A 22,565-nucleotide genomic window follows, 5' to 3' on the forward strand; every position below is an offset into this window, starting at 1 on the left:
CATAAAGTTACTCTTATTTCCACTATCTCCGCTAGTACATAAATACTCCAACACACTAACACGGTAACATCGAAATATATCATTCGAGGTTACTATCTACCATCAACTAAATCTCCACGACTGATAGATTGCGAATGCGGTAGTAGGTATCTGCTCGGTTAGTTGATCGTCATCACTAAGTCACAAAAGAACACTAACCAGTTTTTGGACCAGATGAGCCAGACGATCCCTCCATCTGTAGATTGATGATTCTGGCCGCAGTCAGAGCTGGACAATATCTCATGCATCGTTACGAACTTACAAATGCATTGGCTTGCCAATATAACCTCTCCCATACTGGGTCGTGATCAACTTGCCATCGAGGTAGACGTTTACGGAGACGTCCTTGCCATTGACATCACGAATCTCAGCCTTGATCTTTTGAAAATCGCGGGGAGAGGGGTATTTGACATCCAAGGCTTTGACTTCAGACGAGGTCTGTAGAGGCGACTGATCAGCACACATCTGATACCACGGCTTCAAGTGCAACTCTCACATTGAAGGTATTGAAGCTGATATCCCCCGTTCCTGCTGCTGTCAGCCATACCGAGTCCGAGCATTTCGTGTCTCGAGGTGTAGCAAACCCTTCCACTCAGCAATATCGATCTCAGGAGGCCATGAATGTGCTCCATTGAGCCAGAACGCAGGCCAGGTACCTCTAGCAGTTGGAGCCTGGAACTCGGCTTCAATGTCGAGGCCTGATCCAGCTTTGACGGTGAAGGTCCTTGCTGAGTGAACCGCACCAGACAGGTAGTTGATCTTCCTGTGCGACTTGGTAGGCGGCTGGCTGCTAACTCGTTTGGCAACCAGAGTCAGTTGTGCCTGAGTTGACGGAAACATACTCGTGGTTTGTCGAGTTGCCGACCATGCGCGCGGAGCCATTATGATCTGAGCCCCAGGGGTAGAGGTAGGCGAAGTACTGTTCCAGAGAACAGTGTGAGTCGAAGCACGTGGAGGGGATCAACGTGGTTGCCGCAGAGGCTAGAGGGAGAAGACTCAGAAGGGCTGAGAGCTTCATTTTTGCGCGCTTGAACTATTGTTGAAATCGATGAAACTGTATCGATTTACGAATCACCAGCAACTTCTATAACCAATGGAAGATCAATGAAAGTCTAATTCTTCCAAACAGACGACTATCTAGCTCCTATTTATGCCTCTGAGTTAGGAGTCCGATTCTAGGTGACTACAGGTGACACCATCTCTTCCAAGGGTTCAGGGAAATGTGTCTGAGGTGAAGCTAGATAGGGCTCCACTCTGAAGGTTAACTAAGCTCCTTATAGTACGGAGTAACTTACCTTCATATATATCTTATCTGCCTCCCTTCTACTTTTTTTGTTTTGAATTAACTAGTTAATAATAAGTTATTAACTAATCAACAAGTTGCAGGTGATTCCACCCTTCTACAGCGGACTGAATGGACAAAACTGGCCAAAAATTCTTTTACTGTTATCTGTTTGTATTACCTATGGCCACTATTTCCATAATTAACTACATGCAGCTGTGCCAAGTTACACCTGCTCACTCAAGTAATGAAAGAGTATCGGCCCGAATCAGCTCAGCACTCCAGGCTATGAAAAGAACTGATATGAATAGAGCTACACGGCTGCATAATGAACTGCATAATAGTAGTTAATACTCTGTATACAGATGCTATTCAAAGAACCTTAAACTGGCATTTGATAATGAGATGAATAGGGCTGCATAAAGACCAGGATATTCGTGGGTAATATCCAGGCTCTCACATTCATACGAAAGCTTGAAGCAACAACTGAAACAGAATATCCTTCCGAGTGACGATCGCCGTCTCCAGGACCCTTTAATGAGATCGGCCCGAAGGTTTCAGCTTTATCCGTGACTTAGAAGTCACGGATACTACTGCGCTCCAACTTAGCAACGGAAAGAAAGCAATATTAGTTACTCGTTCGACCCTTGCATTACCATTTCTCCACATATGGGCGAAGGTCTAGCTCGAATCCAAATGTCGTGCGCGGCTGGGTGTGCAGATGCCAGTAAGACTCGGCAATCTATAATACCTATCAGTCCATTGCCATCAATTCCAAACGAGGAAAAAGCATCTTACAGCGTCTGGGTCAAGTTTAGCGTCTTCATGCTCGAATGTCCAAGCCTTCGTTCTGGGAATATCTATGACCCCATCGATGATGACGTGAGAAACGTGGACACCCTTCGGCCCGAATTCTCGCGCCAGTGATTGAGCCAACGCTCGTAGAGCAAATTTGCCCGTTGCAAAGGCTGCGAAATTAGCAGACCCTTTGACGCTGGCTGTAGCTCCCGTGAAGATTAGTGTTGGTGGATGCTGCAAGCCCTGCGCCTGAAGCAGGAGAGGCAAAGCGCTTTTGGCGAAGTTGAAAGCTCCTTTTCTGTTTCGATTCAGCCGTTGGATGCATACAATTGTCGTTGGAAACAAAAAAAACTCACCCTTGGTTCTCGAACCCCTGGGAGAATTCTTCCTCTGTAAGCTCCAGGAAGGGTTTGCGCGTGAATCCACCGGCAGGGTTGAACACGGCTGCCGCGAGAGGGACACCAGCGTACTGCTGGGCGATCTTCTCGAACGCAGACTTGACGCTTGTCGGGTCTGTCACGTCCGCACTGATTCCTAGGGCCTGTCCACCGCTAGAGTTGATCTCTTGCACAAGAGGTTCGAAGTTGGCCGGGTTCCGGCTAAGTACCACCACCGAGTATGCTTTGGCGAAGCGTCTGGCAATGGAAGCGCCCTGTTCATGTTAGCAAATGTGCCTTGCAGTCAGGTAATGGACTTACTGTGCCAGGGCCGACTCCGGCGATGACAGCCAATGCTTTGGTAGCCATATTGTTTAAGTTGTCAATTGTTAAATCGTCACTTTCTTTCGTCAATTCAGAAAGAACGATGATTTCCCCTCCATTATATCTCCTATGCTTGGGATGTCGTGATTACCTTCGGGTATTGTTGATGCCGTGCTTAGAAATACATGATTGATCAGTAATCGCGATGATATCATTTTCGCTACTGTTTGCATTGCGACCCCAAATAATGTGCCCGTGATGACTCCGCTCCATCATCTAAGAGATTTATAAGGGGATCTCAATTACAACGCTAAAGTACTTTAGCCATATTTCGGAAGGAAGTGGTTTTACATTAGATGTATGGGGTAATTCGTAGTGATTCATTGTCCAAGCTCGGACGCAGTATGCCTGAGGCACCCAGGCAATCTGTTATCGATAAGCTCCTTTGATTCCCCCGAAACTTTTTCCTCATGGGTTGTCTGCGCAGTCTGCCCTCAACATCTACTCCTATTAGGACGATATCATTAGTTCTATCATCTATCCTTACTGTCAGTTATCCTTAGCTTCTACATCAACATGTCCAATTCCAGCGGCGACACCCTACTATCCGATCTATGTACAATCTGGTATGTCAACAATATCCTGTCTCATTGCATCACAAACTACTAACTAAACTACCATCCTCACAGCCACATCAACCCACCCAAATACCGCTGTCCCCGCTGCTCAACCAGAACCTGCTCTCTCCCCTGCTCCCGCCGCCATAAGCTCTGGTCCCAGTGTTCCGGCGTCCGCGATCCGGCCGCCTACCTGAAGCGCAGCGAGCTCGCCACGGAATCCGCCTTCGACCGGGACTTCAACTTCATCACGAAGATCGAGCGCAGCCTTGAGCGCGCGGAGCGAGAAGCGGAGGTTAGAGGGATTCCGTTGGATGGGACTACGGCTGCTGATCCGGCGGTGTTGGGTCTGGAGCATGAACTTGGGCAGGATGGACCGGATGCCGAGGCGGGGAGCAAGAGGAAAAGGCCTGAGCAGGGGGGCTATGTGAAGGGTGAAGCTGGGTTTTTGCGCGGGGCGCAGGCTGCCGGGGTGAGGGTTATCAGGGCGCCGAGGGGGATGAGTAGGAATAAGGCGAATGCGTCAAAGTGGAATCCTAAGTATGACTTTTCTTTCTGGGTGGTGAGAGCGGTGTCGGTATGCTAACTGTCTCCAGACATAAATGTTTGAGTTGGACGGTTGAATGGATTACTGCGAATGGCAAGAAGGTGACAAGGAACTGCTTGGAATCGTGCACTCTGGCAGAAGCCTACGACCGCATCTACCCACAGCCTAAGGAGAGAGCAGGTGAAATCGTTCCAAAAGCAAAGAAGGATGGGCAAACATCTGAAAGTACGGGAGATCGAGAGCAGGAGTTGGAGCCCACGTCCAGTGAACAGCAAACACAGTCAGAAACCGTTGGACCTCCGTCGGCAGCACCAACTGGTCAGTCAACCACGGAGCCAACACCAGACCAACCGTCCGGCTCATTCGAAAGCAAACACGAAATAATACCCCACCGTGGCATTAGCTTCTATCTTCATCATCCGCGAACTGCTACCAAACAGCCAGTCCTCATTCCTTTAGCCCCCACCATGACTTTTACCTCTGCTCTGCGAGACCGTTCGGTTCTGGAATTCCCCACAATATACGCTCTTCCCCAGCCGCCAGAGGCATTACGTGCCGAAAAAGAAAGCCCAATGTTCCTTTTGGAGGAGGATTATCTACGGACTGAACGGCCGGAAACGGATCTGAGCGAAGCCATGGTGCAAGACGCTTCTCAAGACCAAGTCGATGCTGGCGATTTGGATATCGGGAATATTGACGAAAAGAAAGTACTTGAAGTGCTGAAGCAGGATCTATGGGAACCGGTCACAGCTGATGCGGCAGCACAATGATTAGGACTCACACTTTGCTTTATGTTGCTCGAAGAGCTTCGATTTGGATGGACACATTTTGTATATACGTCCCTGATATAATGCATACTGTCAGCTACATTTCGCGAACTGGTCAGAAGTGCCAGGGGCACTCTCCTTCCACCTGTGGTTTACGAGGGCCGACTAGTTGCTTTGGTGCAATGGTATACTGGTAGAATCATGGCCGACTGCCGAATTACTCAACTCACGGCACCGACAGAGACCGCTACTCCGGATAGGGCGAGGACAGGATATGAATACGCGAATGTGTCTCGATCCGCTCGGCATCGAGACTAAAGCATCATGGTTAATCAAAGTTTGCCAATATCCATTAACGCAGAAATATCCAGTGCGCCCAATAACCTCGAGGTATCTAAGTGGTATATACACCGGTCCGAGAATGAATAGATGTCAAATATAACAAACAAATGGGTATCCTTGCAAAATATAACCGTTCCAGGACGCCTTGCCAATGCTTGGTAGGTCTGTGCAGCAGCGGCTGGACTAAGTAGTCCTGCTAAGTCCTGCTCGACTTGCCGTCGATAATAAGGTGACAGAAATGATATATACGTAATATAGCTCACGGTGGCTGTTCACGTAGAGCTCCTGTGACCTCAGTTCAGTTGTAGAGGTTGTCAGCCAGGATTGAAATGGATTGCTTCTCTTCGATGGATAATGCCAGGAGAGTCAAGCTGTGGCGCGTAATTGCCGCGTTCAGCATAATCCCAATTGAGGAATGCCGTACGGTCACACACACACAAGATAGACTTGCAGACAATCAGGTTTGTACGAAGTATGAAGCCGTGTGATCGACGATGTATTAAGTCACCTGGACTGCCGAGAGCGGAAATCCGTTCAGGCAGCGCCATCAAGTCAATGGAGTTGTAGCATCGGATGCTGTGTCTGGGAGATCATGTTCCTCATTCCTTGTGGATGATGGTGACACAAGTTCGGTCGCGACGGTGTTCGCCACTGTTCGAACCTCATCTTCCTGGGCTGATTCTGGGACCTTGCCTTGGAATGAACCTCCCTTAGATTCCGTAGGTGACATATTTAATCGCTCGGATCGGCTTGGTTTGAGTTTGAGACGACCTTGTTCTAGTGCACGAAGAAGGGTACCGACTTCCTCAGACACGATACCTCGAAGCTTGCTCATGGCGTCGTCAGACACGTCGGAGTGGACATTCCAGCCAAGCTTGTCGGATTCTTCCGAGATCAGCGACTTCGACTCCAGTGAGGGCCCAGTGATGAGCCTGTGCAGAGTGGTGGGGGAGACGTTGTTGGGTCGGCGTGGCATCTTTACCGGCTTCTGCTTGGAACCAGAGGAGACGGAAGCCAGATCCTCCTGTTGGCGCTCCCGCTTCGGGGGACGGGGGATATGAGTGTTCGGCCCTTCACCCACTTCATTCCGAATCTTGTAGTAGACCAGACCCAAAGTTGCGGCGAGAGCTTGGTGTGCGGATTCCGGATACTGACGAACAGCCTCCGCACGCGTCAGATTTGATGGGTATTCACTGGATTCACTAGAATCGCTGTCGCTGCCATATAAGTCTGATTGGTGCATGCGGCCCCAGTACTCAAAACCTCCCAGCTGATAGAATTCGGCGAGTTGTACAAGTCGGTTAACTGCGGGTTGCGTTAGGTACCATAAGACTCATCTTGAGTACAATTTCACTCACTCCTACTGCGCTTCTTCAAGCACCAGAATCTCCAGACTGTACGAGGGAAGTATTCGGGCCACTGAAGGGATCCATCCTCTTCAATAACCGGAACAGGTGTGATAGGGGCATGCGTGGTGTGAGCAAGGGAGTTGAATCGAACTCGTTCCGAGTGCTTCATGCGAGCCTCAATTAGAGTGAACCGATTGAACACCGCGTTCAGGTGACGCGATGTCTCATGTTGAAGAGTAATCAGATCAGTACGTAGTTGACTGATAGCAGCATGCAGCTTGCTGATTTCAATACGGCATCCACAGACATCAGTCTGAAGCTGTTCCAAGTCGGCCTGTACCTGATCGACATTTTTCTGGAGACGGTCGACATCGCTGCGCAAAAAGACCGTCTCGTTACCGGCCTGCCCAATGCTAGATTTAAGTTGGAACACGCCTGACTTGAGTTGGTCGACATCCGTCCTCAATGCAACCACGTTCAGATCAATTCGATTTGATATCGAGCGGTTGGCTTCGAATTCTCGGCGAATATGTTCGTCTTCGCGGTTACGTCGATCAACATAGCCATCTTTGGTGAGAACTGTTGAGCGTAGCTCAAGGACTCGTGAATCTAGGAGGTTCAAACGGTCGTGGATTTGTGACAAAGAGGGTTCAGATAGAATAGGAGGAGTCACATCATGTCTGACTGAAAGTAGAGGACTGGATATGGGTATTGACATGCTCGATGTACGGGAAAGACTTCGTTCAAGCGTGGCAGTCATGGTGATAGTGAGGATGATGATGACGGTCGGAAGGAGGATAACAATGGATGACTGTAGAAATATGGCGTAGGTTGGAAATCTGTGTCAATAATCATACGTACAGATCGATTCATATGCAATGGATATCCATTTTGATGATATTTCGATGATGGTAATGATGGTTAAGTCGTAGGTGATGATGGATGATGATGTGATGGATGGATGAAGGTCTGAGAGAGGAAGATGGACGACTCCCTTTCTTGTTCCGGCTGACGCCCCCTCCTTTCATTTTCTTCGGTCGCTTGTTGCGTGGCACAAGCACGTACGGCAACTCCTCGCCAACACCGGATCGCCGGACAGTGACCATCAAGACTCGCCATTTCTGACAGTCGGATTTTACCTGCTGACAATTGATATTTTCTCGCGGATAATTCTATTCTATACATTTCTCTAGCTTAAATGTCAAGAATCGTTTATCCAGTTTCATAACCCACATGTATCCAAAGATCGACCCAGGAGGAGCGATAAAATTGAAACTGTTGGTAATTTCTGTCTTTATGACAATACCGTTTCAGGACAGCCCAAAGCCTTGGCCCATCACTTCCGTCCAGCTGACTGCCCAGAAGCCAATGATAACTGATGTACGGCTGCCGCCTTAGAGGTGGACGGCCACCAATTGGACAACATAAATATCTGCTTGGCGTCTCTGTGCCTCGTTCGAGGGATAGTTTTGGTATTACTGATACAAACAATACACGTCAATCCAAGAACAAAGGAAGGGTGCCTATGGAGTACAAGGAACAGGAACAGCCAATGCCCACATTCAGGTCGACTCAACAATGGCTGAGTATACGGAGTATGCCGCAATCGAGAGTGGCAACTCGTTTGCTTTTCAAAAATATTGCTCATGAGTCAAGTTGAATCACATTAGATCATATATGTTACGATCCTAAACGTTCGCAGATTGACCAGTTGGCGGTACTGACCAGTTGACAGCCCCACGATATTGCTATTTGTTTACACTGGAGATGCTCCAAATCAAGCGCCATGCTAAACATTGATGCTAATAATGACACAGCTGTGACACATGCAATGAATACATGCAATAGATAAACCTATACCCTCATAGATTCACCGACCTCGTCTGGGCTGCAACTGTGTGTGCAAACGTTCCCCGGTCCGAAAATGGTTCCTAGGGGCCACATTTTCCCATACAAAGTGGGCCACTTTACCCAAGTCCTCAATTCAAAGCAACACAGACGCACAGTTGTGAAGGGAACTCCAATAGATAGACTTTGATCGTTGGTATGGCTCTCGTCAATTCCGGGATTGGGGAGGAGAGTTGTTCGAAACAGCAAGAGACGTGCCTGCCTCTTCTTGATGTATACTACAAGACGCTTCCTCGCCAATTGTCAAGGATCGGGTCGCGAGACATGTACACTCCTTCGTCACTGTCGATTTAAAAGAGCTTTATGACTTTCATTACCTATTATTCTCACGTCGACCTACACTTGTTTGAGAATGAAGTTGTACCTTTTGTCTCTCCTACCCTCGCTCTTCACCACAACAGTCCTCTCTTATCCTGCTCCAAGTAACAGTGGTACCACATCTCCTAGACTCGCCATTGACTTCTACAAGCGCCAGTGTGACTGCTATGTTGTGTCCGGATCGGAAACCGTATACTTCGAAAACTACGCCTTCTGGGATTTCCGAAAGATCCCTTTGCCTCGTTATGATAGCAATGGCAGCAAAGTCCGCATCAAGAGGAGAAGCTATACACGGTCCAGAGCCGATAGAACTGACAAGGATGAGGGCGATAACGAGGAAGGGAAAGTCGGCATTGAAGAAAACGGCGACAATGAAGAGAACCTTAACGGTGAAGACAACGCTGACGATGGCGAGAACGATTACAACGGGATGAAAGCAGTCGGCGAAGGGCTTGACCTGGGTACTCTCCCCTTCTCACACACTGCGTTCGCAAGGGACTGGAAACCCCAAGAGTGGCACCGAAAAAGCAACAAATATGGGCCTCTCCCTATCATTAATTCACCAGAAAACATATTTTTCGCGAGCCACACCCTATATACAAATGATGCCGAATCAACTCACCTTGTACTGCGCACGACGCGGTTCCCTAACCACACGGCGACAGCCGAACTCGAATATCACCTTCGCAACATCTTCCACTGCTCCCTACGAGTCCGGATGCGCGTTATGACAGTCGGCTCTGTGAACAGAGAGCCAATGCTGTATGGCCGGCCAGTGCTTAAAGGAAACCCTACAAGTCAATCAGTGGTACCCATAGGTGCATGTACGGGTATCTTCACCTATCGTTCATCGACCTGCGAGTCCGACATCGAGATCCTGACTTCAGATCCAACCAATATTGTTCGCTATGCTAATCAGCCTGACTACGACCCCATAACGGATGCCATGATTCCAGGGGCGGCCTCAATCGGTAAACTTTCCCAGCCATGGACGAACCCTACCACGCACCGAGTCGACTGGCTGCACAATATCACCAATTGGTACGCCGACGGCGAGATCAAAGCCTCCAACACCTACCATGTTCCTGATCAACCGAGTATGATGGCAATCAATCTGTGGAGTAACGGGGGGGAGTGGACAGGCGAAATGCCCGTGGGACAAAGCGCCTACATAGGAATTGAGTGGATCGAGGTGGCCTACAACACATCAACAGAGGTTAACGGCATACCGAGCGACACTGTACCCTTTCCGAGCCACAAACATAGGCCATTTGCGCGGTCCCCGGAGTTAGGATCTGAATTAGACCATGAGACATCGGCAGGGGAAGTTGAGTACATCCAAAGGAGGGACGCGGCCAGGAAATGCTTGAGACCATGCTTCCTAGATGATGGTCGCGGCCCGTGATGACTTCGTCCATTACGATAGTCTTAATTCTTATGTAACATTCCTAATGTCTCCTGAGCTTTGAGACTTGCGGCTCTCTATATAGATTTACGCACGTAGTGACTACATCTCTAAATACCCAAGTTGCCTCTCTGTCCGAAAAAAGACGAATGCTTGGCAATCGGTAAATTCAATTCAGACAGGACTATCCTGTACAATAAATACAAACAAGCGGAGACAGAGAAGCTCACGAATGAGCTCTCAGAAACGATAATGCATGCTCAGTCAGGAGCCGAAGCTTCGACTGACGGGGTATCAGAATTGGAAAATGCACACGTGCGCCAAACCCCAAGAATCCTAAACGCCATACTGGTATCTCCAAATCATACAACGGGGCCCATTTCATCGTTCCATCATCCTGCCCCAAGCACCCCGAAACATGCAACGAACGTTGGGAGGGAGGCGGCCAGGCCGGTCCATGCAGGTTCATAATCATACATCGTGCACTAAAGTGCTTCTTCTCCTGCCTTCTCTCTCCTCCTTGAAATGACAACGCCAAAACCCAAAACAAAACAAAACACAGATACTCATACAATAAGAGGGGGGGAATGAGAAATAGGTTTAGGTTCTTAAAGCAGCGGTTCTCCACCCCCGCTGGTGGGATCGAAATCCCCTTCAAGGCCGCCGTTCATTAGCTCAGCCACTATCTTACGGCGCAGGACGCCAATGTCCTTAGCGCCGTATGATAGTGGCTCGAGACCGATGGCCACCGCCTTGGCAGTCGACAAGAGGAAGACGCCGCAATCGCTCCCGTTATCCTGTTGAGGGGAGATGGACGGGAGCACTGTCCACTCCTCCTCAACATAACGGGAGGCGAGCTCAGCCCGTAGCCAGCCCTGCACCAGGCCCACGTGGCGCCGGGATAGAGAACCAAGGGAATCGAAGTGCTCGATGGTTCTCTCTCCTGGCTTGACGACGATTAATGTCCAGTGCGCACTGTTGTGCACAGGGATGAAAACAGTATCAACATTCAATAAAGCCTCTCCCCCAATTTTGGCACGTGTTGCCCAGCGGCGTACCGACTGGTAGCCTTTGTCGCGCAAATTTGAGAAGAAGAACGTGTTAAATGCGTGGAATCGGGGCTTGTCATGACGCCCGGCGTTTCCGTGAGAACGACGCAAGTAGTCAACGATCAGAGCAAGATACGAGTTGATGATTTCGTCATTCAGCCATGCCATTGGAGTGTAGCAGGTGGCAAGATCTCTCTTGGTCAGAGGATCGCCGGACAGGGTAGTGGCGATCTGCCGATTGTTTGGCATGGACTTGATCTCCGAAACTTTCGCTTCCCATTTTGGAGGGAGAGGTCGGACAGCAGGGCCCTCCGGTTTGACTCGGACAGGTTTTTGCTTCGCTTTTTGTTCTTCTTCGATCTTTCTCCATTCAGCCGCGTAAATAGACTCTGTGCGACCTGGCGGAAGTGGCTTCTGAACTGGGTAGAAAAGCCTAACTGCGGACACGGGTCGCCCAAATGGAAACTCGGTACGAAGCCAGTCATCATGTCTGGTTCGAAGTTCGTCGTCACGCGCAGCATGTTCCACTGTCTTTGCAGCTTCGGGCGCCGGGGGCACATTCTCTTTCTCTTCAACAATCTGTTCTGTTCTATGGGCAACCCGGTCAATTTTAGGGGAGGGTGGGGTGAGGTGAGGGGCAAGTTCCGTTAGGAGGGTTGGAGCTGTGAGGGTAGGAGTTTCTGTCAAAGGCTCTTGGAACCGGACGCGCTTCGGTTTCGATTTTGGCTCAATAGTAGCTCGAGGCTGAATCAGTGTAGAGCGTCTGGATTCAATGGGACTGATGCTCAACGCCTGGGCAGATGTTTGCACTGGCCGAACTGCATCATGTTCGGTTGTTTCAAGTGCATGGGCCAGAGCGCGCTCACGACGAGCATTTCTCCAACGACTGAGTCGGGTGCCCGCGAGCAGGCGTCGTTTGAGACGCGGACTGAGCGAATCCACACGCGCTCGCTTCTCCATTCCATGTTTCCCTCGTTCCTTGAGTGAAACAGTACGAGGTCCCGATGTTCCAATACGCTTTCGAGGCTGCCGCGGGGTTCCACTGGGCTTCTTTGATACGGAACGACCGCGAACTTCCGCCGTTGATTCGGCCTGAGAAGCAGCGCCAGCCGGGTAGAGTGGGATATCAAGGGACAGTTCTGGAAATGGATAGTGTTCAACAGTAGGATACCCTCTTTCCTTCCGCCATTGATGACTCTTAAGTTGCTGTCTTTGCTGCTCTGGAAAGTTACGGAGGTTTGCCCGAGTGGTGGAAGTTGACACAGCAGCAGCGGTTCGACGAGATGAAACGCCGCTTGGTTTGAAGAGCCGGGTGACGGTTGACCAAGCATAACTGAAAACCTTTCTGACTACACGGCCCACAGTACTATTCCGAGCATTGTAGAATGTCTCCTGCCACGACCCAGTGGGCTGCTGGCCAAATGTGTGTTCCGGAGAGGCCAAACCGTTCAAAGCGGGTGGTTTAGGAAGCGGTGTGACTCGAAGTGGGTCGTTACAGCCTTGACGGACATCAGCAATCGAATCGAAGTGAGACTCCTCGGGCCAACTGCCCGGAATGCGTATGGGATTATGGGGGAAGCGATCATGCCACTGGGGAATGACATCGCGGACTTCAAAAGGACGGATGGGACCTTCAACGGGCTTGGGACCACGGGTGAACAAGGGGGGGAAGTGAGAATGAGCGGGGAAATTACCTCCGGCACGTTGCGTGGTAGTCTGTGCTATATCCCCCTGGCTTTCAGAGGTGATGCCTTGAACTCTGGGTTCGGAAATGAGAGTATCTATCGCTTTGTCCTGGGGTGACGAGGTAACGGATGGGTTGGTGTTGCCAGTATGAACAAACAGATTGCCATCGCTACTATCCGTAGGTGTAGGTTCAGAATCGGCCTTGCCGCAGCCATCCCCATTTTGAGGGCCAGCTGCCATATCCGGGGCGGTCACATTAGGGAGGATAGGAGACAAGCGGGACCCCTTTTGGTCCACACGACGATATTTAGCGGAAGGAGCAATAAGGATGTTGCTGGAGTCGTCAATGACTTTCTGAGGCGGGTTACTCGTAGCGTCTTCGTCAATAGATCTCTTACGAGGAAGAGACGAGAATCCAGACAGTACAGACGCCGAGCGGTCGGACTTAAGAGGATGACCTTGAGAGGGCATGTTAATTTTTTGAAAGTTGGTCCATGCAAGACCACGATTAGCGACGGAAGGGACCCCACTGCTCAAGAGACTGGTGTCATTCACAAGTCGGTTATTCCAAAAGGGACGCGTAGTGTGGTTGAAGCCGGTCAAGGTAGAACCATTCCGCGCCGCAAAGGATATCTGCTTGGTTCTGTTGGCGGATGGCTTTGCGATTGCGATTGGATTGGACTTGATGCGACTTGCAGCTCTAGACTTCGGGGAGAATGCAAAGCGAGGTCTGACGAAGGGGGAGTTGAGCGATGGACCCCAGGGATACGGATCATCAATTGTAGCAACATAGCGGGGCATTTCATTGGAAAAAGAGGGTCCGAGATGAGAGTAGGACTGAACATGATTCTGCGGAGGATTGGAGCCAACAGACTGAGCATTGGTCTCTGGCTGCTGAGCAGGAGAGGATTTGATAGAACTCGTGTCCATAGGATCGAGTAACACGTTATCGATTTCTGATTGCGCGTGTTCAGTAGGGAGAACACGCGCTTGTCTCTCGGACCCGTAGACCTTCTCTAGGTGCTGAGTCGCGAAGACACCGGCCATTTCGGTGTCGGAAGTGAGACCTGACTGTAAGTTGATATGGCTGTCCGAAGGTAAGACTGTGGATAGAGAAGCTGATGAGAAACGCATGAATAGAAGATACGCTGCAATGAAGATGAGAGATAGGATGAAGAGAGAGAAAAGGAAGGGAAGGTGGGTGAAGAGGTGGGTTGAGTCAAAACATAGAGATGGACATTCACTGACCATGCGCACCTCCCAGTGTTTTGTCAACTGTTCAAATTGTTGCCATGGCGAAGAACGCATCAGTGTGCAACTTTAAAGAAAGCATCAATAGAAGCAAATCTGCTTCAAGCACTGAGTACGATCTCTCATTAGGAACCAGGCAATACCACAGCAAAGGGATTGATCGATAGGAAACCCAGATTTATCGCCGATGCGGAAGCTCTCACGGAGCTTTGTCGCGGCGCGATAAGTCACGTGATGCGCTCTGTCAGAAAAGCGCTAACCAAAGGCGGTATGGTCCAATCCTGCAGATCCCAAGCAATCAATCTACGGAGTATGGTAGTACCTCTCATAAAAAGTCCTGCGAGTAGATGGTTCATGATAGCTTGAAGCTAAGAGTATATAGACCGGATTTCAATCAGTCAATCGCTGAAAATCGGACGCGGTTTGTCTATGACTTTGGCCAAGTATGGCATGCACATGGGGGTTTAATCTACAAATCGCTTACACTCTGCTCCTAGCATCCGAGGAGATCGCAACGAAAGCGAACGAAGTTAGAAGGTAGGAAAAAGAAGAGAAGTAGCGTCGAATTTGAGGAACACAATATTTATGTAGACGGAAATACTCTCGGGGTCTCTACAAACCAAGGCCTACTTTGTCGAAGACTATAGGCGCGCCTTCTATCGTTACCCAAGCGATACCTAACATAGGGCAAATCGTAAGGAAAATTATCATCGCAGCTCCTTGACGGCACGACTTACCAGAATATACAACCAGTTTGGTCACCACTTCAACATCATATCGGACACGAGGTTTCTTCACTTGCGAGAAAACCTCCGTAAGATCGGGTTCCTTTCCCTCGTCGTAAGCAGGGAAGGGTTCGGTTGAAGGCTCTCGGTCCATGACTGCTATGGCGTCAGGGCTGTGGCGCGAGATGCCAGTGCCCATCATATGTTCATACTCGTCCAGTTTGGATTGCTTTCGTGTCAATTTGGACGGCTGCGTCCCGGACATGGAGACATTTCCAGTGTCGCCGCCGTCTTCGGCAACTGAGTAATTGTGAGCGTTATTTGACAAACTTTCGCGCCTGCGCTTCTCGCGATATGCCAGAGTCTCGTAGGCATCGGCCTCGGATTGAGGGCCAATGGATATGGCTCGGCGGCGCGGATGGCGGATATTAGTGAGAATCGACGGAATCTCCGCAAATGACGGAAGGACTTCATGATCCTTCAAATGAGCTGGCACAGTTTTGTACTGTCTGTCTAATTGTGAATCAATCTATCCTTCAATCTTCCAAAGTGGTGGCTGAAGACTTACGAAGCCCTGGTAAAGAATCGCCGAGGAAGCAGGAGACCCAACTTCTCCAACGCTCGAAAGATTGGAGGCAGGGTACGGAGGAGAAGAGGCTTCATGACCTCTCTCCAAGTGAAAATCAAAAAGACACCCAGAACAAAGCGCAGCACGGTCTTTACCAGACCCAAATCTTTGTACCGGAAAGGTATCGTAGCGGGGGAAGGGTCGGACCAAGCGATGCTAGACTTCGCGAAATGCCAGCAGCCCAGTTGCACTCCAATTATTACCCCTGCAAAGGCGACACTGTCATCGAAACACGGGCAATCGTCTGCTGGCTCCGGGTGAATGCGCACAAGGATGATTATTACCAGGACCACCAGCGCGATTTGTTTCCCTGATGCTGAAAACACGTAGTCATCGAGAAGAGGCCCGAATAAATTTTGCACGAACGTTATCGAAGCTCCGAGCAAGCAACCGACAATGACATCGAGAAACCCATGCATTCCGCAGTAAAGGCGACCCAATACAATGGAGCTGACGTAGAGATACGTCATGCATTGGAAGATCAAATTGATATGGCTGCTCACGGTCGAATCCGGCGAATTGAGCAGAGTGAGCACGTAGACAGCGACAGAGACGGCGTTTGTCGAATGCGTCGAAGGGAACCCATACTCCAGCGCGGCTGAACCAGACATCGTAATGCGCTGGAGCGGAGGTGATAACGGGCGGGGAAGACATAGCAAGTCCTTGATAAATCCGCTGAAGAACACTCCAGAGGCCAATACCTGGACAAATCTGAGCGGCGCAAGTTGTTAGCCGACATGGACCCATTCCCAGCGTTGAGTTGTCCTCGTTCTCGACGGCTCTAAGAGCTTCACCCCTCCCACGAGCACCTACCCACGGCCCAAATTCGTATAACCGCTCCAAAAAAACATCGGCAGAAAAATCATGAAAAAAGTATGCGTTCCCAGGTTGGCGGTGAATGCGAAATAGGAATCGAGGGTCGGAGTACGAATCTTCTCTTGAAACCAAGCCAGGTAGGGTGTCTCATATCGCACCAGAGGCAGGAGTTTCTGTCGAGGTACATAACGCCATCGCGGGAGTCGATTCCGGTCTATTCAGCGATAGAGGAAAGGAAACAGGTAAGCGAAGATTGGGAACAAGCAGTGTATCTCATTCCGAAAGGGAGATGTCACACACGTACAGTGATCTAGGCTCCGGAGCCCGGCATCTGGATTGCCATTTGCGCCCTTAACCATACTGAAGGCGGCTGATTGGAACAAGTGGTGTAATTGCAGTTTTCCCCATAGAGTGCCGGCCAGTTACGACGTCTCAACACACGCGCGAAATTGATGGCATTGATATCGCAATGGCGGATGAAGAAAGGTCAACTGAGCGATCTGTCCGCTTGCACCTGAATTTTTTTATTGCTTTTTCCAGGGGACTGGGCCACTCGGGGCTGGCAGAACACCAGATCAACTCGGGCGGGCCCACGACAATTTGTCCCGGCGGCATACGGAGTAAAGAGAGACTTACCTACCGATTGGCAGTCCAAGCGTCGCGATAACGATTGTGCGTCGCCAGCAGCACGTGAGGAGAGGTACAAATACAATCAACAGCCACGAGATAATCTATCTGCGCATTGGTACAATAATGTACTAGGGACAAATATTAGAAGACGAGTTTGGTCGTCATCTTAGAGGCAATTTAGTAATGGCTACAAGGAGAAAGAAAGGTGACCAACAACAACATCAAAACACAGAGATATATTTTGGAGAAAGGAGCCTTGGACTCCGTCAGTCTTGACTCTTGAGGTCTGTCTAAATTAGATTCCAACCTGGACAGTCAAAACTTCCGAGCTGAATCATCTGCACACATGGCAGACTAGCACAAATCTTACATCGGTCTGACTCTCCATGCTTTATGTCTGAGATTCGAGGTTCCCAACGCCGGACTCACATGCAAGGAATGTTGCGTGCGCGCAACTTTAAATTCCTTATTAGCTGCGCACAAGTCTAGATCCCTCAGCGCAAATAGCATGAAGGACGCTCATTCAGAGTCTCGATCTCGATATGGAGGCTGGAGGTGTTCATATCCAACATTAGCAAAGCCTGCTGTGGTATCCGCCTGTTTGGACGATTAACAACCCACGTATTTATGACGAAGGTGAGCGAGAAAGCCTGGCAATTGCTGAGATAAAGGAACATTAGCCGAGGGCATAGAGAGGTCCCTCATCTAGGATTACAAGGGTGTTAGGGATTAGTTACGTGCTGGGGTCCAATTCCACTAAGGTAACTGACAAACCGCAAGTCAGCATCAGCTTTCCGCTGGGGCTCAATGATCCGAAGCTTCAGCTCAGCCTGCCAACGACAATATGGACCAGATCAATCGGCGGATCCTAAAAATAAGACGAGAATCGAGAGCGTGCACGAATGGGGATTGTGGAACCCAAGAGTACGGTGCGAGGGTCGAGCGGCAGCGGATCTTCATGCGTCATCCCAGCCACGGGCGGTTGCCATGGCAGCCCTCCAGCTCGTAAACACCGCATTTTGGAAGGCCGCAGTTTCATGTCACCTGCACTCGTTGTTGGAGCAGCAGCCATGCTCTGCTCAATTGGGAGGAAACGAGCTGACGAAGTGGCATCCCTTTCATCCTTCAATTGTTCCATATTTCAACCGCACCTTATCCTCTAAACATCCATCGAGCGCATCAATTTACCATCTGTTTATCCGAACCGCACCGCACGTTGCCTGCGAGTCACCTGCAATCGGAAAGACGAAAACTCCGTTCTGCTTTTGATACGTCAGCTGGATCGTTACAGCAGCAGCCCGTACATTGGATAGATTTCTCCCTTTCTGGATCCGCCGGGTACCTCGTGGCAGATTTATTCTCCTAGATTCATGGACATGTCAGGACACATGTATGAAGATAGTGGCTACGCAGCCTCTCGACGCCGTTCGATTGCAACTCCACCACCCTCCATGACTCCAAGACACAATCGGACCCGTAGTCAGAGTGTGAGGGTGAGTAACGGAACTGTCAGCACAAATACCAGTGTCTCAAGTGGAAGGATGTCGGAAGCCACAAACATCACTCAACCGCCAGCGTATTCAAAAAAGTTTGTGGTGGTAGGAGATGGTGGCTGTGGTAAGACATGCCTTCTTATCAGTTATTCGCAAGGGTATTTCCCCGAGGTAAGTGTTTTATCCTTGAACGTCGGATTCGATGAGACTCATCCCTCACTCCTTGAATTTCCGCCTTTCAGAAATATGTTCCTACCGTGTTTGAGAATTATATCACGCAAACCACCCATCGAGCTTCCGGAAAGACAGTCGAACTGGCTCTCTGGGATACTGCTGGACAGGAAGAGTACGACAGACTGCGGCCACTCTCATATCCCGAAACAGATCTTTTGTTCGTCTGCTTTGCCATCGACTGTCCTGCATCGCTAGAGAATGTCATGGACAAGGTATTTTACTCGCCTCTTGTCTTCCCACAACATCTGACCAACATGAACAGTGGTATCCCGAAGTACTGCATTTCTGTCCCACCACGCCTATAATTCTGGTCGGTTTGAAGTCGGATCTGCGCACGAAGAGGACTTGTATTGAACTCCTGAAGACGCAAGGATTGACTCCCGTCACACCGGAACAGGGCGAGACAGTTGCCAGAAGAATGAATGCTTCCTATATCGAATGCAGTAGCAAGGAAATGCGCGGTGTTGATGAAGTTTTCGCATTGGCAGTTGATACCGTCGTGTCTGCCGAAGAACAAGACTGGATGGGCAACAGCCAGAGCAACGGCACCAGCAGCAAATTTGGAGGAGGTGGCAGTGGTCTCAGGAGCGGCAGCAAGAAGGTTAAGAAGCGTACTTGCAAGATTTTGTAAATCTTGTGCTTCTTCTCTCCGCTGGCTAGACTTTTCCTTGTTCTTCGGGTCTCCTTACAGCCGATTTCGGGGCCTGGTTGCCTCGACGCCGTGATGGACCAGATAACTCTTTTTTGTACGTGGCATGCTACCCTGAGCCGGATAATAGTTGAAAAAGAAAAGTTCGGCTTCTGGCAAGTGCTGCGGATTGTCATTCCCTACTTCGGACATGCTGGTCAGGTTGGCTTTCTGATTTATGTTTCCTTCATGTTGCTATACCAGTTTGGACTTGATGATTGTTACCATGAACTCAACGATTACCCTTTTTGTCCTCGTTTCCATTTGCGCGATCGGCACTATTTAACATTTGATGTCTGTCATGAACTAGCCTGAGACAACTATTCTGCATGGCATGGGTGTTTACCGGCGCAAGCAACTGTCTCATGTGCCTGAAGGAATAAACTATCAAAACTGATAATCTTAAACACGTGTTTGGTATTTTCGTAGCAAAATCCGATGTAGTAGTGGTATCAAATAGCGGAAGATGCAACCCAGGAAAATAAGTACATAGTTCGTAAAAGAGAACGATCATCATATGCAAGACACCGTGTGCTTACATCGCTAGTGACTTCTTGATTTTCCCTCGTTGAAACTTTGATCATGACCATCCCTTCCTTCCTCTCCATCATGTTGCCCTTCACCCTGTCTCGTCCCTTTCTGCTCATTATCTTCAGAGCGGTCCATGAAGTTCTCAAATTGTGACCAGAGAGCTTCGACGGAACTGAACTCATTGCCGACCTGTGTATCACATTATTTACAGATTTCAAAGATCCATTGGTTTCGATGCTACTTACAGCAATGATACTTTCCAGGTTGCGGTTCAATCGGTTGATGTTTTGAAGTACTTGCTCCATACCCTGTCGGTTCCGTCAGTATTGTACTGAATAGAGTGACTCCAACCCATCGATGAAATTAATAAAATAAGGACTTGAACAGTTGCATGATGCAGTGACTTTTGTGTCTTGTCCAGCGCCGAATTGCTTACCACTGCGATTTCCCGAACCAGCTCCGCTCGCTGCTGCTCGAAGACTGTCGGGGTTGATCTCCTCGGTGTCGTTGACATTTTCAACGCTATACAACTATCCTGGCTCGACAAGGAAAAATTCTTCACTTAGTTCAATCTGTGTAGCATCCGCTGTAAGAAATTAATCACGAAATATTATTTCCTTGTGTATATTGTGGGATTGTCAAATTTGTTGTTGGACGCGTTGATTTGTTGCTATTTTGTGCTTTGTGGTTGATGCGGGGCGGAAGTGGCAGTATCTGATTGGGTTTTGACCGCCTATCTCACCGCTTGTTTGGATGTCATGGAGTCAGCTCATGGTTCGCAATGGTGGTAGTTAGCTCGTTCTTTACGTGCTCTTAAATAGATTGAACAGAGAAAAGATGTCCAAAGTTTCTTTCTTTAAAAAGACAAGTGCTACGAATGCAGAGAGAATGACATGTCATGGTCTGGATCGGAAGGCCCAAGCAGATTCTTTGGAGAGCCAACAACCATATCAGACAGATATCACCCATGACGGAAACATTTGAAGCAATGGCTGTTTTTGGAGAAACGGCGTTGCAACAAACGTCGGCTATTGCGTAGTGATACTGATGGGCGACGGAGAGGTGAAAAATCATCTCAGAGCACGTCCTCACGAGCCAAAGCGGGAGGTTGTCAATCGTGCAGCTTATGGATTGACCAGTCCCCTACAGGGTGAGAGGGGCGGTATCTTACAGACAGACAATAACTATCTTGCTGAGACGCTGTCCAACATTCGTCAAGAGCGCACTTTCCAACCCTCAAACCGAAGGGATTTCGTGACGGCGGTTACTTGTTTCTCAAACAAGTCCTGGATGCATTCCACCTTAGCAATGACGACCAAGTGGTGAGAATATCCACTTCTTAAGGCGTACTGCAAGGTTGCTCGATAAAAAATCGATTAAGCTGCCCGTGTAACTCCTCTGGTATTTGGCAAAGTCTGAAAATCGAGACAGTCTGATAAAGCTGTTCAGCGAAGGAATATGCATGATAGATGCAATGGATATAGACTCAGACCTACGTCTGCGGCGGCGTGCCCATATAGAAACTCTTCGCTCTTCAGCTATGAGTCTACATGGAGTGTTCCAGCGGTCTGGTCTACGTACGGAGGCGGTGGGTCGACGACATTCATGAATATCAGCTCTCTAGTCCTCTGCAGCTCTCTTTGAGAATTTTCGAGGTCAACAGCGGCTGATTCCAGTTGAGTGCGAATATTTGCTTCACGAGACTTGGCTTGTGTCAGCTGCGTCCTAAGAAACACCTCCACATTCTTCATCTCATTGAAAGACTGCTGAACCATCGCGAGGCAGTTCAGATCGACAAATATGTTATCGAAGAGAATTCGGCTTATCATGCTTCCCTGTGCTATAGTCATACGAGGAAGGGGCTGCACGTCTGGATCCAGCCTCATTGCCTGAGAGACTAGCACCTGCGTCTGGCGAGCTCTTGACTGGGCTCGAGACAAGCAGTTCTGTCTTCCAAAATCGGCAACAATGCTTCCAAACCCCCAAATATCTCTCTGACAGTGCTGCAGCGCTTCATACATGTCCAGCAAAGCTTGTTTGACAGTTATTTGTGCCTTTGCGAGACACTGCGCTGCTTGATAGATGTTATTCAACCGTCCGCTGAGCTCGCCATACCAGGCTTGAGCAGCTTTTGTGGCTTCCTCCAGCGCATCTTCTTCAGGAAATTCAGCGGTCGGACCGCCGAACAGATTCTCATAGAGGCTTTTAAGTTCTTCATGTAGTCTTAAGCGTTCAGTGCATGCCGCTTGGAGCTCTTCTCGCGCTGCGGTTGCCTCCTCAATCTGAGTCTCCAGCATCTCCTTCTCCGCCTTGATCGCACGCTCTTTCTCGAGGGCATTGTAGTACTCTCGCATCTCTTTGTCGGCTTTCTTTTCGAATTCGTCCCCCCTGCCAGACGCCCTGTACATGAGTCGACGAATTGTACTATCGCGGTATTTCGTATGTTCCTCACGTTCGATCTGTGTAAGCTCTGCAACCTTCTTGAGGCGGTCGCTGATCTGGGCGAGTTGCTTACGTAGGTCAGACAGGTAGGCTTCATGGGATTTTAGCGTGTCAGGTGCATGTTCAACGGTTTTGAGATCAGCAAGGATCCGACTGTGGTGATCCCTCATAGAGGTGATGCGATCATAAAGAGCCATTGTGCTCGTACTGTACAGCGTTGTCAATTTATCCAAGCCAGCTAATGTATTCATGTATCCTCATCACTGTTATAGAGCCAAGGGTGCGAAGCAACACACAGAATGAATGGAGAGGATGCTGT

General features: G+C 49.4%; 10 protein-coding genes across 10 annotated transcripts; 3 read left to right on the forward strand and 7 right to left on the reverse strand.

Moving 5' to 3' along the window:
- Positions 1 to 106: 106 nt before the first annotated feature.
- On the reverse strand, positions 107 to 1,057 carry AFUA_5G13995 (glycoside hydrolase family 16 protein; the record flags this gene model as incomplete). Its single annotated transcript, XM_001481469.1, is given in 6 exon segments — positions 107 to 150; positions 199 to 251; positions 302 to 477; positions 536 to 567; positions 624 to 852; positions 857 to 1,057. Coding segments are annotated over 6 exon segments (735 nt in total).
- A 580-nt stretch (positions 1,058 to 1,637) lies between these two features.
- Positions 1,638 to 3,012, reverse strand: AFUA_5G14000 (oxidoreductase, short chain dehydrogenase/reductase family). Its single transcript, XM_748164.2, has 4 exons — positions 2,818 to 3,012; positions 2,476 to 2,771; positions 2,120 to 2,417; positions 1,638 to 2,063 (listed from the first exon to the last, which is right to left on the reverse strand). Exons 1-4 carry the CDS (start codon positions 2,863 to 2,865, stop codon positions 1,974 to 1,976), a joined length of 732 nt encoding a protein of 243 aa, XP_753257.1. The 5' UTR covers positions 2,866 to 3,012; the 3' UTR covers positions 1,638 to 1,973.
- A 107-nt stretch (positions 3,013 to 3,119) lies between these two features.
- Positions 3,120 to 5,009, forward strand: AFUA_5G14010 (zinc finger HIT domain-containing protein). Its single transcript, XM_748163.2, has 3 exons — positions 3,120 to 3,446; positions 3,510 to 3,977; positions 4,034 to 5,009. The coding sequence occupies exons 1-3, from the start codon at positions 3,397 to 3,399 to the stop codon at positions 4,752 to 4,754; spliced, it is 1,239 nt and encodes a 412-aa protein (XP_753256.1). The 5' UTR covers positions 3,120 to 3,396; the 3' UTR covers positions 4,755 to 5,009.
- Positions 5,010 to 5,021: 12 nt separating this feature from the next.
- AFUA_5G14020 (uncharacterized protein) lies at positions 5,022 to 7,564 on the reverse strand. Its single transcript, XM_748162.2, has 2 exons — positions 6,452 to 7,564; positions 5,022 to 6,398 (listed from the first exon to the last, which is right to left on the reverse strand). Exons 1-2 carry the CDS (start codon positions 7,200 to 7,202, stop codon positions 5,641 to 5,643), a joined length of 1,509 nt encoding a protein of 502 aa, XP_753255.1. The 5' UTR covers positions 7,203 to 7,564; the 3' UTR covers positions 5,022 to 5,640.
- Positions 7,565 to 8,447: 883 nt separating this feature from the next.
- Positions 8,448 to 10,073, forward strand: eng8 (glycoside hydrolase family 16 protein; the record flags this gene model as incomplete). Its single annotated transcript, XM_748161.2, has 1 exon — positions 8,448 to 10,073. Exon 1 carries the CDS (start codon positions 8,703 to 8,705, stop codon positions 10,071 to 10,073), a length of 1,371 nt encoding a protein of 456 aa, XP_753254.1. The 5' UTR covers positions 8,448 to 8,702.
- Positions 10,074 to 10,189: 116 nt separating this feature from the next.
- Positions 10,190 to 14,326, reverse strand: AFUA_5G14040 (SUMO protease ULP1). Its single transcript, XM_077804895.1, has 3 exons — positions 14,057 to 14,326; positions 12,817 to 13,911; positions 10,190 to 12,621 (listed from the first exon to the last, which is right to left on the reverse strand). The coding sequence occupies exons 2-3, from the start codon at positions 13,853 to 13,855 to the stop codon at positions 10,682 to 10,684; spliced, it is 2,979 nt and encodes a 992-aa protein (XP_077661031.1). The 5' UTR covers positions 13,856 to 13,911; positions 14,057 to 14,326; the 3' UTR covers positions 10,190 to 10,681.
- Positions 14,327 to 14,594: 268 nt separating this feature from the next.
- Positions 14,595 to 16,875, reverse strand: AFUA_5G14050 (phosphatase PAP2 family protein). Its single transcript, XM_077804896.1, has 5 exons — positions 16,533 to 16,875; positions 16,226 to 16,442; positions 15,353 to 16,123; positions 14,797 to 15,293; positions 14,595 to 14,736 (listed from the first exon to the last, which is right to left on the reverse strand). The coding sequence occupies exons 1-5, from the start codon at positions 16,585 to 16,587 to the stop codon at positions 14,672 to 14,674; spliced, it is 1,605 nt and encodes a 534-aa protein (XP_077661032.1). The 5' UTR covers positions 16,588 to 16,875; the 3' UTR covers positions 14,595 to 14,671.
- Positions 16,876 to 17,858: 983 nt separating this feature from the next.
- rho4 (Rho4-like protein) lies at positions 17,859 to 19,639 on the forward strand. The gene is made up of 3 exons (XM_748158.2): positions 17,859 to 18,522; positions 18,594 to 18,797; positions 18,848 to 19,639. Exons 1-3 carry the CDS (start codon positions 18,229 to 18,231, stop codon positions 19,214 to 19,216), a joined length of 867 nt encoding a protein of 288 aa, XP_753251.2. The 5' UTR covers positions 17,859 to 18,228; the 3' UTR covers positions 19,217 to 19,639.
- A 177-nt stretch (positions 19,640 to 19,816) lies between these two features.
- On the reverse strand, positions 19,817 to 20,318 carry AFUA_5G14070 (DASH complex subunit DAD1; the record flags this gene model as incomplete). The annotated part of the gene is made up of 3 exons (XM_748157.1): positions 19,817 to 19,993; positions 20,050 to 20,112; positions 20,184 to 20,318. 3 exons carry the CDS (start codon positions 20,316 to 20,318, stop codon positions 19,817 to 19,819), a joined length of 375 nt encoding a protein of 124 aa, XP_753250.1.
- A 1,024-nt stretch (positions 20,319 to 21,342) lies between these two features.
- On the reverse strand, positions 21,343 to 22,497 carry AFUA_5G14080 (uncharacterized protein; the record flags this gene model as incomplete). Its single annotated transcript, XM_748156.1, has 1 exon — positions 21,343 to 22,497. The coding sequence occupies one exon, from the start codon at positions 22,495 to 22,497 to the stop codon at positions 21,343 to 21,345; it is 1,155 nt and encodes a 384-aa protein (XP_753249.1).
- Between the last annotated feature and the right edge of the window lie 68 nt (positions 22,498 to 22,565).

This window comes from Aspergillus fumigatus, chromosome 5, assembly GCF_000002655.1.
Source record: "Aspergillus fumigatus Af293 chromosome 5, whole genome shotgun sequence".
In the NCBI taxonomy this organism is placed as follows: domain Eukaryota; kingdom Fungi; phylum Ascomycota; class Eurotiomycetes; order Eurotiales; family Aspergillaceae; genus Aspergillus; species Aspergillus fumigatus.